The sequence below is a fragment of the Pezoporus occidentalis genome, unplaced genomic scaffold (assembly GCF_034315485.1).
Source record: "Pezoporus occidentalis ecotype Australia unplaced genomic scaffold, CSIRO_AGI_Poc_V1 ctg383, whole genome shotgun sequence".
NCBI classification, from domain to species: Eukaryota; Metazoa; Chordata; class Aves; order Psittaciformes; family Psittacidae; genus Pezoporus; species Pezoporus occidentalis.
Window position 1 is genome coordinate 41,615 of NW_026915706.1, and position 16,812 is coordinate 58,426.

At 36.3% G+C, this 16,812-nt stretch overlaps 1 protein-coding gene across 7 annotated transcripts in view; it reads right to left on the reverse strand.

The window, feature by feature from the left end:
* Window positions 1-16,812, reverse strand: part of LOC134170596 (potassium channel subfamily T member 2) — a 131,172-nt gene that overhangs the window by 37,688 nt on the left and 76,672 nt on the right. For all 7 annotated transcript variants that reach the window (XM_062632114.1, XM_062632113.1, XM_062632110.1 and 4 more), the window contains exons 13-14: window positions 12,477-12,540; window positions 5,272-5,380 (exon numbers count right to left, since the gene is read on the reverse strand). In XM_062632114.1, coding sequence (XP_062488098.1) covers window positions 5,272-5,380; window positions 12,477-12,540 — 173 coding nt within the window. The remainder of the gene's footprint in view (window positions 1-5,271; window positions 5,381-12,476; window positions 12,541-16,812) is intronic.

Here is a 16,812-nt window from a genome sequence, read left to right on the forward strand (position 1 = left end):
GCACTCTTTAATGCCATTCATGTATACCTGCAACAGTATAAAAATGGGTACAAGGGAAAAGCACAAACCTAAACTTCTTGTCAGTGTAGAAACTTAGTCATGAGGATTTTCTAAGGTCATGAAGGCAGTTATTGCATGACAAGTAATTTTTTTTTCTTCTCAGTTTAGTGTTTCATTCTGTCTATGTTACTTTCAATGACAGACAACTTGCTTCTGATGAGAAAGAATACAGTTAGTACAGCTGATGATCAAGACATCAGCCATATGAAAACTGCTGAGTAAAAGTAAGCAAATCATCCCCCCAGCGAAATCTGAGTGGCTGCATACCTCTACTTCTAATTGCACTAATGTATCATTGAAAGCCTTAGAATCACCTTGCCTCTCTAAGCTACTTTCCATGCAGATTTTGTAGTATAGCTACACGCATGCCATTTAATGATCATAAAAGTGAGGGTGTAGCTTGTATGCCTTCTCTATCCTTTTTTTTAAATTTCTAGAGGCTTTTCAGTAACAGAATCATCAAAAGGAGAAATTTATTCATTTTCTGAATATCAAGTCTTATTTAAGTGTCACAGAGGAGGAATTAATTTAGTTATATGAAGACTGTCAAATATAGAATAAAATAAGGTTTTTCCTCCCCTAAATATATTTCAGTTATAGCAATTAAATATTTCCTGCGAAAACATTTCTGACAGAAATGTGTTCGCTTAGTTGACCATGTGCCATTAATAAATCTATCTGAATTTTATACTAGAGGTTTTGAGAGAGTAAGACATAATCTACTCATTGGATAGAATATCTGCATTCTATTGCCATTAATCAGATGGCAAAGATTTATGAAAGTAAATATTGATTTCCTGAACAAATGAGAATTCTCCGTATTTTTTAATTTGTGTAAGATTTTGCCAGCTTCCCCTTCTGTTTAGAATGTTGTTACATGATATAGCTAATGCTTTTGAAAATGGAAGCAAGGAAAAATATACAGGAAAGTTATTTTATCATCTGCTCTTTCAGATCTTGAACCAAATTGTACATCCTGACCTAAATATATGTAAATGAAATTAATAAACCATGGATGGCACAATGCAAATGAAAGGTATATCTGACTTAAATTCTCCACGTGTTCTATACTGTAACGCAGAGTTGACTTTTTGGATGGATTTGATGTAAAATACCATGTTAACAGAGCATATCGCACACAGCAAACAGATTGCTGTCCTACAGTTGTCATCTTTATCTCTTACATGTAAGAGGTTCACATTGTGTTTTTACATCAGGAGCAGTGGGGCTGGGACTTGTAGGACTATTTCCCCTCTATTGTAGTCTTTGAGCTTGTGAGAGCTATTTATGGCCTCCAGGACTTGTTATGCATCTGTAAAATGTATATGACGATAGTGCCTGACCTACTTCAGAAGTGTTTTGAAGCTTTTGAATTCTCAGATGTATTCTGAGAATATTTTGTTAAAGATTCTTCAGTGATCTAGCTACCATGATTAGAAATATTGTAGCCATTTCAAACATGGAGAGGTACTATGGGTTTCTCCTCTTGTCTGGAGTTATTAGACACAGATGACGTCAAAAATAACTTGCTTATTTCTCCATTTGACTGATTATAGTTTGCCTATAACGTTACTATATTTGATATTTATGTTCAGGACTTCTATTGTGGAGCCATGGTGAGAATTATACAGAACTCTATCTGATGCTTTCTAAAGTGAGTAGAGAGGAAGCTGGGCAACGGCTCTCCCACTCCTCCGGTCTGGGACATTTGTCAGGACCTGTGACAGCAGGTACTAGAATCAGCAAGTTACTCAGTGTGACAGTGAAGCAGCAGAGGAAACCTGCAGTTTATCTTGAACTGAGTATAGAGTATGTCAAATCAGTTCACCAAACACAAGTATTTTGACTGCATTTATACTAAAGAAATACTCCATTTAGAATTTCCAGAAGCTGCAGTTTCTGTTGAAAATATATTTTGACAGAAAATTTGTTGCTAAGTCTGCCTCAAATAGATGTAGCAATGCACTGTGGTGAGTTATGGCTTCTGTAATGTTCTTGAAGATAAAACAGTACTCGATACTGATCATCATACTGAAGCATCAGCCATGTAGTAATAATGTTCCTAGACCTGACACAATTATTCTGAGAAACCTTACTTTTGTTGAGTTCACAAGTTAACATGAGCACAACCAGACCAGATGTAGAAAAATGCCCATTCATTATCTCTAGACTATTTTTATCTGTAATTAGATAGATTAACTAGCTGCATTCCAAATCCATTTTGGTGAGTCTGGACTATGATCCTTTTGAATAAACTACTGAAGGTTTAATGTCAGACTTCACCAATCTGCTAATTCATTGGTGCGTTTTGAATAGAGAATGTCAGAAATATGCCTAGTTCCTGGAATTGTGATTATACATAATTTCTGAATATTCAAAGTAAAGGTGATTAATTTATTTTCTAGCATATGTATAAATTCAAGTCAAAACCCAGGCAAGTTAGTCTCTGAATTACCTAAGTATTTTGCTCCACTGTGGACAACCTTCCCTTTATTTCATGTGTGTGCTGAAATGCAAGGCCAGATGCACGCCGAAAGGGTACGTGGCCTTTTGTAGGCCTGTGTGTTTGAAGGAAAAAGCAGGAAGATTTAGGAAACCATATATAACTGCCAGTGAGGTAAAGTGCAGTATTACTGAAAGAAAAACTGGGCATGTCAAGGCATTGGTATATTAGAAATTACAAAATAACAAATCAGTGTTTCAGTTGAAGACATAAGACGGATATTTCCTTGTCCATCTGGTAACTGTCATGTTTGAGTAACTGTAATTAGAGAGTGCTCACACCTTGAACTTGAAAGGAGTTTGATGTGACACTTAGTATGCCCTGTGCTTTTCAGATTCCATTGAAGAATCATATTCAAGCATAGAGAAACTTTTCCACTATTAATATAAGCAGAAGTTTTCATTTTAAGCAAAGTAGATAGAAAGGTGTGTTTCTGTCATCAAGTGAAGACAGGAAACCTGCCTTTCTGACAGGCTGTGTTATCCTGTGCAGCATCTCCATTTTGCTGTAATGGGAATAATGGGAATAATGTAAAACAAGTACTTGACCTATATCCTGTTTCTGAAGCCTAAGGCAGAAAATCTCCAGGATGCTCTTCCACAGGTAAATGCAGTCAGGATTTAAATTTCAGGACTGTATTACGCAGTCTAGGATAACTGGTCAACCCGATAGAAACTGTGAGAAACTGGGCTTCCAGAGTTTATAAATTTTGAATGCAGTTAAAAGTTAGGCTTCTGTTAGGAGGACATTCTGGACTCTTAGGTTGTATTTTTTCTAAATTTAGGAACTTTTATTTTTGACAGTTATAGCCTATAAACCTGTGTGTAAAGGAAAAAAAAAGTCCTACTACTGAATATTTCTGGTTCATAAAAATGCACAATATCATTCTGGGAAACCGCCAGAAGTAAGGATTCATTTGTTAAAGGAGTATCAAATTTAAGAGAAGCTTTTGCATCAAGGCAGTAATAAAAGCAGTCCTGAATCATAATAGGAAAAGCACTTAGAAAAATGTTCCATATGGTTATAACAAACTTTATTCATAAGCATTCTGGACAGGGATATAGTCCGCAGGCCCCCCTGGGTATGTATTTCAGAATGAAGAATTGGGTGGGATTAATAACCAAACTAGAGTCCTTTTAGGAAAATGCATGAGCACTAACGTTGTTCTCATGGCTACCAGTGGCCTTACAATTTGCGCTAGGTAAGTAAACATCCAGAGGTGCTTTATACCATGTTTGTAAACTTGCTGAATTTAAAACCACATTAAAATGTTCCTGTGCTATACGTGAGTAGCATTAAATTGATCTTGCTGTTTATTTATTTATTTTCATTTTTTATTTTACAAAAAGGTCCAAATTCTCAATCTGAGACTTAGAACAGATATGGAAAATCACCTCTGTTTTTCAGGTCTAGTTGTATCACAAGCTCCTACAGAGACAAACCATTAAGAAAAATGAAACTCTCTCTTAAAAGTACAATTAGGAACAACAAATTAACACAGTAACCGATAAAGAAAAGTTGCCATGGGTAGGGAGAAGAGATTACATTTCAGCTGTGTGGTTTTAAGAGGGAGATGAAAAAGCACCATCATTCTTGTCACAGCATGAGCCTTATTCCCTGTTGTGCAATCTCACAGTTTGAGATTACACTTTTATAACTTCAGAACTGCTGTGATGTTTTTTTCCTTCTTTCCAACCTAGTGGTAAATTCAGTAGCTTTTAGAATTATAGCTTTAACTGTTGCTCTGGAATTGCTCTGCACTGAATTTACTTTTTCATCGCATTCTGGGATGATGGAGGAGACTTAATACTTTTCCATAGTGGGGTTGTTTTTTTTTTTGTAATTTTGCATGAATCAGCAATCTTTTGTTCCTTAGAATATCCTTCAAGAAAACAGAGTTTTCAAAATTACAGTTGAAAAGGAAAGCTTTGTTTCTACTTTATAGAGAGATTTTTCCAAAGATAGGCAAAATGAGTTCATCATAAAAGTATTTGTGTGGTTTTGCACATAAGCATAATACGTCTGTATGTAAATATGTATGTGTGTGTGTATTTATATATAGACAAAGAGACCTACCTACATAGCACAGAGAAACAGTTTGTCAATTAAAGCTGTTAATCTTTTATGAGTGGATTTGTTTGGTTTTCTTGATATCATTTTGCATTTTATGTAATAGTTTCTAAGATACATGTTTTGCTGTATATAGAATTAAATTATATATCTCTTTCCAAAATATTTGAAAGTAATTAAATAATGTTTTTTCAGCCCACTTAGGAAAAAACAGTCCAAGGGGAAGACTTTCTTTTCCAATTGTTTGTTGGGGAAAATTTGGCCACTTCCGAGATCTTCTCATATACCCCATAGTAACAGTATGTTTTAGTAGACAGGAGTGATTTAAAGACACGGATATGGCTGGAAACCTACCTGAATTTACAATTAAGAAGTAACAATTGTATATCAAATAATTCCACTTTGCATACTACGTAACATGAGAGCAATAATCCTTAAAAGTGCTTATAAATAGGACTTTAATGTAAAACATGACATTTTACTATTGATAGGGTATATACAGACTATGTTATTTTACAATATGCGCTCTTAAGCTGCTTACAACCAGTAGATTTCCCTAGGTGAATCTCACTTTCCTTGTGGGTTTATGAAACAAACTGACAGATATTAACAAGTGTTTCAAATGGCTAAAATCTTACCTGCAAACTTGATGTGGAATTTATTCTCAGGTTTCAGTATTTGGACATACAAAGGACAATTTGGAGCAAAGTCTTTAACTGCCCATGCTCTTAAAATGGTTTGATGATCCTAGAATAAAGAGTATGAGGTGATGACAATGAAATAGAAGTAACCATATCTCCTATCAGACTGACTCCATTGAAGAAAACTCACTTTAAGACTATATAACACCAGCTGGTGTGAATGTTATATAACTGTGATGGTGTTATGTATATGACATATTTAACTACATAAATATATATGCACATACACAGACAAACCAGTAATCCTTCTGACACAGACATGGCTGAGGTACTCTCACTGTTCACCAACAAAGTGTCTCAGACCTCTGCTTTGAGGCTTCAAGCAGGAGGAGAATCACCAGCAGTGGATGATTTTAGACAGGGATTGCTCCAGAGAACTCAAGCCATACGAGCCCACAGGATGAGATGGTTAGATGATTGGAGTGCTAGGGCAGTGGTAAATGGCATGTACTCTATCCAGAGACCTGGGGCAAGTGGAGTGTCACTGGAGCCTGTTCTGTTAAACATCTTTATCCATGATTTGGAGGAGGTGAAAGAGTGTACACTCAGCAGGTTTGCTTCAGGGAAAAGTCAAAACACTTGAGGGCAGGTTCAGATGGACCAAAATAAGATGGGAGGAATGAGCTGACAAGAACCACATGAAATTCAGCAAGGGCACAAGCAGAGTCCTGTCTGGGACTGAGTAACCACCTGCACTGGTACAGGGTGGGGGTTGACTGGCTAGGCAGTAGCTTTGCTGGAAAAGACTTGGGAGTCCTGGCAGAGAGCAAGCTGAGCATGGGCTGATAGCTTCCTGGGCTGTTTTAACAGGAGCGCAGTGAGTAGTTAAGAGGGCAGTAATAATCCTCCTCTAATCAGTGCAAATTAGACCAAATCTAGACGCTGCATCCAGTTTGCAGACCCTCAATACAGCAAAGATATATATAAATTGCACTGAGTTCAGCAGAGGGCCACCAAGATGGTCAGGGGCAGAAGCACGGGCTCTGTGAGGAAAGGCTGAGGGAGCTTGTTCAGCCTCAAGAAGAGATGGCCTCATGGGGAGCTAATGGCAACCCTCACTAGATATGGGATTGTTATTGAACCCAGGTTCAACGTGGGTTCAATAACCATCCCATAACTGACCAAAATGGAGCCAGTCTCTGCACAGTGATGCACGGCTGGAAGACAAGAGACAATGAATGTAAGTTGAAAAGATTCAGGCAGGTTATACAGAGAAACTTTTTCCCCGTGAAGACAGTCAGGCAGTGGAACAGGCTGTGCAGAAAGGATTATGCTGTCTCCATCCCTTAGCACTTTCACATCAACCTGATAAAGCCCTGAGCAATGAGGTCAATGTTCATGACTGACTCCTTTAAGACTAGGGACCACCCTTGAAACCTCCATTATTCTGTGATCCAAGTACAACATATTCTATTTGTTGGAATGCAGAATGGAGTGTTTGTGTCTAGAAATCTACTGGTAAGGTATTTTTCCTTCTACCTTTCCACAAGTGTTCGGGATCACATAATTTGGAAGGGTGGCATTTGGATGTAGAAGAACTATGTGAAAACTTAGATGGTAGTATGAGTCATGTCTAATTAAGAATGATGTATTCGGTATGTCCTTCTGAAGAGAGTCAGAATGTAAATAACATTAAATGTTATCAGGAATTCAGAGTTTAAAATTTTGGATCATTCTGAAAAATATCAGCTCAATTAAAAACAGAGCTCCTTTTTTTTTAGCAGTTAAGACATTTGCATAACTGATGTCAGAATTTAGACAGCTACTGACCAAAGATTCCAAGAGATTTTCCAGACTGTTATTTTTTTGTACTTGTTACCACATGTCAAGAGTGAGGTAACTGCAGGATGAATACTGCTATCCCATAAAAGCAAAGTATGTGATAATACATTACTATAGTGAATGTCATGAAATATGGCTAATCTCAGTGTATCAGCCATCAGGTTTCACTTATTTCAGAACTAAAAAGGAATATTTGAGACTGCATGTAGGAAGCAATACTTGGGTTGAAATGCCTTGCCTAATCATGAAATTGGTGGTATTAAAAGATAAAGTATAAGGAATGATTCATTATGTTTGAAGCATCAGCAATAAGAAAAGCTTTCAGACTCATGAACACAAGGGAAAATTTCTGCCTGGAATATGGCGTAATTGACATCTTCGAACCATAATATTTTAATGTCAATTGAGGGAATGAAATGCCAGCACTGTAGAAGCAGCAAATGACTCTCTAATGGGATAGATGGTGGTTATACAGATATACTACAGCAGGAGTAAGGGGTTTGGGATGGATTTGGGAAAGATTTGAAAAACCTCTTGTTCAAGATGTTACTTCAACTTTTATGCAGAAGGCGTTAGAGAAACACATTCAGAATCGCTTGCCATGATAGTGTTTAGTGAGCAGGATTTAACCTTATCAGTTTCCTCCCTTCCTTTCCATTGCAATCAGTCAAAGACCACACTGGCTTGCAAAAGCAATGAGAAAAGTCTGTTTACTGTATGCCACATGCATAGAAATATAGCTTTTATTCAATGAAATTTCAGTGATTTTTTTTTTTATTCTTACTACATATATGTAGTAATTTACATATAAAATTTACAGATTAAATTTACTGTGCTAAATCAAAACTGCACCAGTAAATGCACTTTCGTGGTACATTTCCAAGTAAGTCTACTATTCCTCTTTTCTTCTCAATGTTAAATATTTTCTCCTTTTTTTAAAAATTATTTTGTCTAAAAAGCCTGTTTTTGTCAGAAGGTGCAAGAATTGTTTACAATAAGAATGAAAAATGATATTGAAATGATTCAAACAGCATCATTTTATAAAAAAAATGCAAACCTAGACCCACAGGAGTGAGTATATAAATCTCAACACAAATATTTTTAATTGTATTAAAAAAAGAAGGATTCCCTAAAATTGAAATATCTTGATGATTATTTGGCACATTTGCAGTTTGAAGACTGAAATATGTATTGCTTTCCATTTGCTAACTCTTTTTTTGAAGAAGCAGCCTACAAATACGTAATATATATACAATGAATACTTAAGTGCCATATACAGCTTTGTAAGACAAACTCAATGTGTATGTACTTTTAAGATAGTAACCTTGGATTATTGTTTCATTTTCCCTCTTTTGTGTACAGGAAATGGTTATTTGGACTTTCATGTTTTTTTCACTCACTCTCCCAAATTCTGCACTGGAGAACAACTCCAGGGGAGAGAAATGAAAATACAGATAGGCACTTTAAGTGATTTCTCAAATTCATTCTTTCCATATAATATAGGTGACTCTCTGCTTTATGTATGTAGCAATTTCTATACTATATTACAGTGACTTTAAAAAATGTTCAGACCTCCCTCAAGTAAAAAGGAGGTATATATGTACATATTATAAACAGAGATAACTGAAACAAAACTATGCTTCTATTCACATTATGAAATATGTTTCTTTGGGAGATGAGGGAAAAGAATACATTCTTTTCTATATGCTTTCTATGCAATGAATTGCACTGTGATCATAAATTACCACTGATACTGATGCTGATTAATATGGAGGTGATATTTATGTTTGTGCATCAAAACATGTAAGTTTTAAAGTGGGTGTAACAGGAATTTAAATTATCCGAACTCAAGGCATGACCTTTATTTAATATGTATTTTTAAATAGTTCTGTTAATTTTTTCTTGCCACACACAACTTGATAAATTAGTTACATCTTCCTATCCAATGCATACACCTTGTCATGCTATTAAGGCAGTGTATCTTAGATTACCAGTACAGCAGTATCACACGATTTGATTAATGGAAGTGGAAACAAAAAGGTGCAAGCTTGAACTCAGCCACCTCTGAATTTTCATAAAGCATCAGAACAAAGCTGTCAGCAGTAGGAATGGTCTTTCATATATTTATATAGCTTATTAATGAGTTATCTACAGGATAATTCAAAAGGCACTTCTCTTCCCACCCCTTCTGCACTGTTTTCAGGCACCTTAGTTTTGTGGAGCAATCTGATGTAGGCTTTTGAAGTCTTGAATTCACTGGCTATTTTTGTGGTATGGTACAGACTGCTGTTCTGTACCTATCAATCAGAACAATAACAAAACCCAAACCAAAAAAGTCACCCAGACTTCAGCACAATTTGAACTCTCTTTAAGAGCTGCATTCTCCAGAATTGAAACAGATGTCTGTCCTGCTTGCTGTAGCAGATAAGCAGCTTACTTCTTGGTCTGAGATGTCAAAATAGTGTTTGATAGAATAAAATTTGGCAGAGACTTGTCTTGCCAGAGAAGAGAAAGTTTCTGGTGGGAGACTTTGGAAAGCTGACAAAATCTTGGTCTGACTGCTGAAGTTCCTACTGCTCCAAGTGAAAAAAAGAGGAAACTGACAATTTTTATGGAGTAATTGCATGTCACCCGTTACTGTACTTTTCTTCACATCCATGGATAGGAAGCAACGCAGACTTTGGCACTAAAACTTATTAACTAACAGAATAGCAAGCAATGAACAGCCAGCGATATCCATAGCAAATGAGTAGATCCTCTGCTGAGCAGTATAGCTGGGGAGATTGAAAACCCTCATGGACTTTGAAAAATCACATGAGTAATAACAGCTGTTCTGGTCGGGAATCTCCTTAATGCATCTGTTAAGTCTTATTTTGACAGCTGTCAGACACAGGAGAGGGTCCAAGGCACTCCTAATGGTTTTTCAGCTTGTCAAGCACAGCAGGGTGAAAAATCAGGTGTGGTCACAAAGATTCCTACCAGGATGACAACTGAACTTCTCTTAGCGCAGTCACAAACTGTAACCTTATGTACTACACTACTGAAGTTCTTGTAGTGACTCATGCTGGAACAGGAAATTGAATCCATTTCACTTGAAATCTCTAGGGGGCAGTGAAATCAAAATTTAAAGACCAAAAAACAGTTGTCCTGTTTTCTACTTGCAGTGTAAATAACTGCATTCCCTGAGAAAAAAAAATCTAAACAACATCATAAAAAAATGGAGAGAGGGGGCATCTTGTTTAAAAACTTCTTACAAGGTTGATCCTCAGAGTATCACTGCTACAGTTGAGATACTGTGCCATCATGACTAGCCAGCTAGTCATCCAACAGGGCATTCTGTCCCTGAAGAAGCTAGCAGAATTGTGTCTTCAGTAAGATTTGCCTGTTTGTATGCTCCAGATACCCTGATAGATGAGATTGGATAATGATCTGTACTGGAAGCTGAAATGTGGCAGATATTTCTTGGGGCACACTGTCTCTGACGGCAGAAAGACTGCCCGGAGAGAGTTGTAACTGGCCATGACTGAAAACTCTCAGAAGTTACTGGTATTTTCCCAGGTATTTGCAAGAACTGTTGCTTGCTGTTCTACTCAAATACCCTTAACACTTCCAAACAGTACGTTTGCCTTACTTGACTACTTCCGGACTACTTGCGGCGAGTTCAGTGGCTTTTACTAGCGTCTTTTCAGGAGTCTGTTGCTGATTAATCAAATTCAAAGCTATTAGTTCAGTAAGTCTGAATATTATTGTAGGAGCAAAGATTCCTTTCTCAGGGAGTTCAGTGGCTTTCTGCACATTATAGATCCTGCACTGGGTCTTTAGCTTTGCAAAAAATACATTTTTTACAGCATGCTGATAGTCTACAAAAAATTAAGTTAACATAAGAAGGATGTGGACCTGCCTGAGTAAGTGCAGACAATCTTGTTTAGATCCTGTTAAGCAATTTGTAAGCATCTTGATTTAACTTTGTGAATATTCAGAGTTATTCTGATCTTCCTTTGGAGTTCAAGACAAAACAGACAAGTGTGCAATAATTTAGCATGCATCTCATGGTGAAAAAGTTGAAATTGTGTTCATGCATCTTTCCTCAGTGGACTTTTTTCCTGGATATTTGCGATTAGTAGGCAATTTTATTAATGTGAAGAGTTCTAGTTCATATTAAAATTATTATTGTATCACAGATATGCTGAGTAAAGGCTTGTTTTAGCAGTCTTCCTTCATGGACAGTAACTTACCTGACTAGATAACTAGTAACATGGGCCAAAACCATAGTAACTTATATAGACTCTTGTGATTTTTCCTATTTAAAATTGGGCAACATGGAAAACACTCAAATATTCTCAGTAACAGGACAAGGTGGAATGGCTTTAAACTGAAAGAGGGTGGGTTTAGATTAGATATGAGGAAGAAGTTCTTTACCATGAAGGTGGTGATGCACTGGTACAGGTTGCCCAGAGAGGTTGTGGCTGCCTCATCCCTGGCAGTGTTCAGGGCCAGGTTGGATAGGGCTTGGAGCAACCTGGTCTAGCGGAAGGTGTTGCTGCCCATGACAGTGGAGTTGGAACTGGATGATCTTTAAGGTCCCTTTCAAACCAAATTATTCTGTGATTCTATGATGTTGGTTATTCGGCATTAGTCCCAAATTAATTTATTATTCAGTCTTTACTTTCAGTAGTAAATTTTCAATATTCAGCGGTTGTGAAAGAAAATGCCAGTCCACTGATAGATATCTATTTTCTGATTTAATAAATATAATTCTTTGAATTTGTTTAGTCCAGATAATTTGTATAAAACATTTTTGACATAGTACTACCCTTTTCAGTGATGGATGACCAAGTGTCAATATATCTATGAGGTACCATGATACTGCTAGTTTGATATTCTGCCAATGTTCTATAAAAAGGGAAGGAACTACTGTATTCTGCATGAGAATTGTTTTTTTTTAAAGTTCTGTATTCTTACAGTACTTTTTCTATTTTAAGTTCTGTGAGAATATATAAATTCTCTTTTTAAAAAAAACACAAAAAACCAGTAAAATATGCTGTAAAATCCTAATTTCTTTGGTAGGTATGTCATGGAATTTATTTGCTAAGAAAGCAAAATTAGATATCTTATGTGAAATAAGCCATTAGACCATGTTTCATAAATTAGTGAAATCCTGGCCTTATGGAATCCAGCAGAAACTTTTTCATTATCTTAACTGAGACAAGACATTCATCCCACATGCAGAACCTCTGTATAAATCAGGTAAATTTAATCTTCCATTCACAGAATCAAGTCTCAGTCCCTGAGAGGGAATAGAGGCAGTAACAGTATAAACAGCACACACATTAATTCTTAATTATTTCTTCAAAACTTACAGCTGCTGTCCGGTCCACCTCACAGCGGCTACTCAGAATGAAACACGCTTCTGCATCATCCATTCTAGAAGAGGGGAAACAAGCCTGTTACTTACCAACAAAATACTTAAGTGTATCTTGTGTTTTACAGTTTATAGTCTTGTATGCTTATATAAATAGAATATAAAGCTTAGTCTATCCTTTCTCACGCATTGTCACTAAATGTGAGTAGCAGACACCCTGTACACTACCTCATGGTATACCAGTACTTCTTGACTAGGTTCTAGGAGATGTACTTTCCCTGGTGCCAGTAGAAGCTGTGCCAAAATAATAAAATACACTTAATTTTCAAAATAAGTATTTATCTGTCATAAGTATGAAAGCTGAATAAATAGCACCGGTCTGCATAGTGTGTAAGGGTATGATATGTTCAAGCTACTGATAAAAATGAATGTCAGGAGGCAGATAATACAGACTTGTCTTGCCTAGTGATAGCAGAAAGATGGGTAGATATACTAGAATAATGCATCTGGGGTAAATAACAAACATCTCTGTGTATGTATTAAATGAATTAGCTATTTTCAGTTCATGGTCTCTTTGAGAACTTTTAATGCCTAATTGTTCCCTAGTGAATACAACTGGTCATGTAATAAAAAGAGCAGTAGTAGAAGTGTGGAGAAAAACTGTCTGAAGGTTTCATCAAAGTTTGTTTTATTTCTTTTAACTCAGATCTTGATATCCTCCAGTGAATCCTGCTTCCCTTGGTTGAATCTTACTTGGTTGACCTCCTTCGGAAGACAGGACTTTCTGGGCAAAGAGAAACAATGATTGGAATGAGTTTCCTGAGCAGGCAGAAAGTGAGACAGAAGCTGGGGAAAATAAAAAGGCAATTCACTGCCAGTTACACCAAATCCATTCTTGGGTCTGGAATGGGACCTGTGACTCCTCTATCTTTGGTTTCTTTGCTGCTAGAAAATGGAGTTGGTGGCTGTTGTTAGTAACAGTTTAGGCCAACAGGACCCTAGGCTTAGACTGAAGGTTCATTTTTTTAAGGTATTTTACAAACACAGAACAAAAAGTCCTTACCATATAATATCTATGTGGCATGACAAAGTACAACAAAAGTATATGTAAACATGGGAAATAGGAAGATATGGTATGACAATGCCTGAATATAAAAACTGGAAAAGTAGAAAGTGGTCTCACTAGATATCAGAGTAGAGAATCAACTGAAGAGAGAATGCGATGGAGAACACTGGAATTACTTTACAGGTATTTCTGAGAAATTCATCTTAGATTGAAGGGACAGCATGGTTGAAATCACAGTGGGACTTGTATGTTAATCTGTTGTATGTGTGAAAGAGAGTGACATTACAGACTTACTAAGTTACCTCTCAGAACTGGGAGTTGCAGGCTAAGAATAAAGAGTTACTCCTTGATGCAATAAAGAAGGGTAAGCCAGGGAAGGACTGCAGCGAGGGGAAAGTGATGTACTACATAAATAGTATTTCTAGAGCCTTATGAAAAACAGGGTTTGGGGAGCTGAGATTATAAATGTCAAGAATATAAATATAATTTTAAGTGGGGCAAAAATGAGAGCTTGTGTGGGAAAACACAAGATGAAGGCTCTGTCTACATAGGATGCTCTGCAATATTATTCCAAGTTTATGATCCACAGTAGGATACTGGTTTTATTTTGGTAGCAAAAATTAAGATCTGTCTGCAGCTAAACCAAAGTTGATGATGAATATATATCCAGAATGAGACGTCAGATAGCTTGGCCAACCTCTTAGGGTTTGACTGTAGAAACAGTGATTACAATTGTTTGTTTTGTGAGAGATTATTCAGAGAAAATATAAAGAAAAGAGATAAAGTCAGATCATTGTAGATTCCACATAGGCACATAGAGGTAAGAAAACAGTGGAAGCCTCAAACCATTAAAGTACTTGAAAAGGAAAAATAATTGTAATAAAGGCAAATAAATATATCCAAAAGAGTAATGTCAAATGCAGCTGATGTGAAGAAGTGGGGCCAGGGCACTTCTGAGTGCTGATTATGAAGAAATAACGGGAGCTGTAGGAGCAGTTTCAGCTAAGCATGGGAGCTTAATTGGGGAGACAAGGACTTTAACAACAAACTTGTAGGAAAGAAAATTCAGTGAAATTAGATGGGATTTTGATGAGAGCTGAAGAGGTAACTGGAGTGACTATATATAAATGACTTTGTAAGAAAATGAAATTTCACGTGAATATATTCACCTTTTCCCCCACTGTTATTTTTGTAACTTTTTGAATCATTTCAGAACAGATGACAAGGATAATAACCCAAGATTAACACCTATGTATGCCATGAATTTAGATAACAGAAACACTACTAACATCTGTATTACAAAATTAAGGACAACCCAGAGTATCCTTATGAGAGAAGTATTATTTATGTTCTAACAACTGAAAAAGCTTTTACAATTACACCATTTTTATGTGCTGGGAGACTGAATCTGAGACGAAAACCCCCAAGAGTTCCACTGTTTGAGGATGGCAGAAATTAAAGTGACCTTATATATTGCAAAGAAATTTATGAAAGGAAAAAGCGTAAGGCAAAGAGTGGACAAGAAAAGGATTAAGAAGATTTATGGATAGTTCACTAAAAAAAAGTAGAAAGAGAAAAAATATTTAAAGTCATACCAGATCATGGGAGAAAGCTGCTGGGGAAAGAAATCGAGCATGGTAATGTTAACTTGCTTTCTAGTGCTAATCTGCATGGAAAATGAGAGCTGTTTTTATCAGTTCCAATGTTGTTTCAAATGCTGAAGTAGTGATAATGTTTCCAGTCATGCTGATGAACAATATAAGTTTCAGAGTTGATACCTCATGACAGAACTCATTCTGTTTTTTTGTTGAAGCTGGACACATGGACACAGTTCAGAGAACACCAAGAATTTGCAAAATGACACCCTCAAAGGTAGGAAGTAAGAATGAATATCACTTTTGTAAACTCAAAGTGTGTACTAGGGCATATAATGAAAAATACAATCTTAGTTAACTATTTACTACTTATTGGAGTCAGATAACTTTTGGTATTTTACTTTTTGTTGTGACTTTTATCATGTTATTTTGACAGTGTATTTCTCTTACATGTATGACATTTTGATAATGAGATGGTTCTTAGGTTTGGGGTTTCTTTTTAGTAGCCGTTATTTTATTTATTAGAAGAAGTTTACCATGTGCCTTGTTATCTTCTCAGTTATTATGTTCTCATTAAAAAGAAATACAGGAAACATCTTAGGTACTGGGTTGAATTTCACATTAAATTTCCTATTAAATTCCCACTATGCTTCTTCCCTCAGAAGAGGTTGAAAATTATTCTATGACAGGTACATTCAATTACATGTTCTGCAGCAAAAAGCACAGCTCCACAGTTGACTACCTTCAGGTTAGTATAAGTTAAATTCTTTATGGAACAGCCTAATTGTTCTGCTTCTAATGTGTAGAACAAATGCCAGCTACATCCCCACATAGATTCCTTCTTGAAATCAGCAAGAAAGCAAAAAGAGGAACCTCTCTCTAAATGAAAATCCCTAATTCTGAAAAAAAAAAGCTTTTATTATAAAAAAAGCAGCTAATTTTTTATTATAAAAAAGCTAATATAATTTTTTTTTTCAGTGGCAGATATCTGAGAAGATAACACTGCTCACTAGACTTCTCACAGATAGATTCTTGAAATAACTCCCCTGGGGTAAAGAAGACTGAATGACACAAATAGTCAACCTTAATTTAGGTATCTATATTAGCTGCTTCTTATAAAGAGCAATGCATGTAAGTCAAATCAGTTATCTGCTAAAAATCACCTTTCTCTTTGGAGAGTTTAAAGAGACAACCCACCTACATGAATTCCACTGTGAATTCCTTCACACCTTCAAGTGATTGAGCAATGTGGCGGGGGGAGCAACTGTGTTTGACTGATGTGTTTTGATTAATGTCATTCACTGTTAACTGCCAGAGAGGATTTTTTAGAAGTGGTGGAAGTATGTGTTAAGAGGAAGGCCCTGAAAGAAGAGTATATGGAGGTATAGTAGAGTAGTTGCTTACACTAACAGGCTGAACGTGGGAAGGAAACAAAACTCCGCAATGGGTTCAAAGTGTGATAATTATTTTTGTTTGCTTTTTTCCCCCCTTCAGCTGGTCAGGACAACTACCATCACATTTACTATTTTTGCTGAAGGAAAAGAAATAAATCCTATCATTACTGTCAGTTTTGGAATTTTCTGAGCTGCTTTCTCAGAAGAAATCGCAGGCACTGTTTCAATTGCTTTAAAAACTGAGACCAAAAAAAAAGTGAGGAAGAATTTTGTCAAATT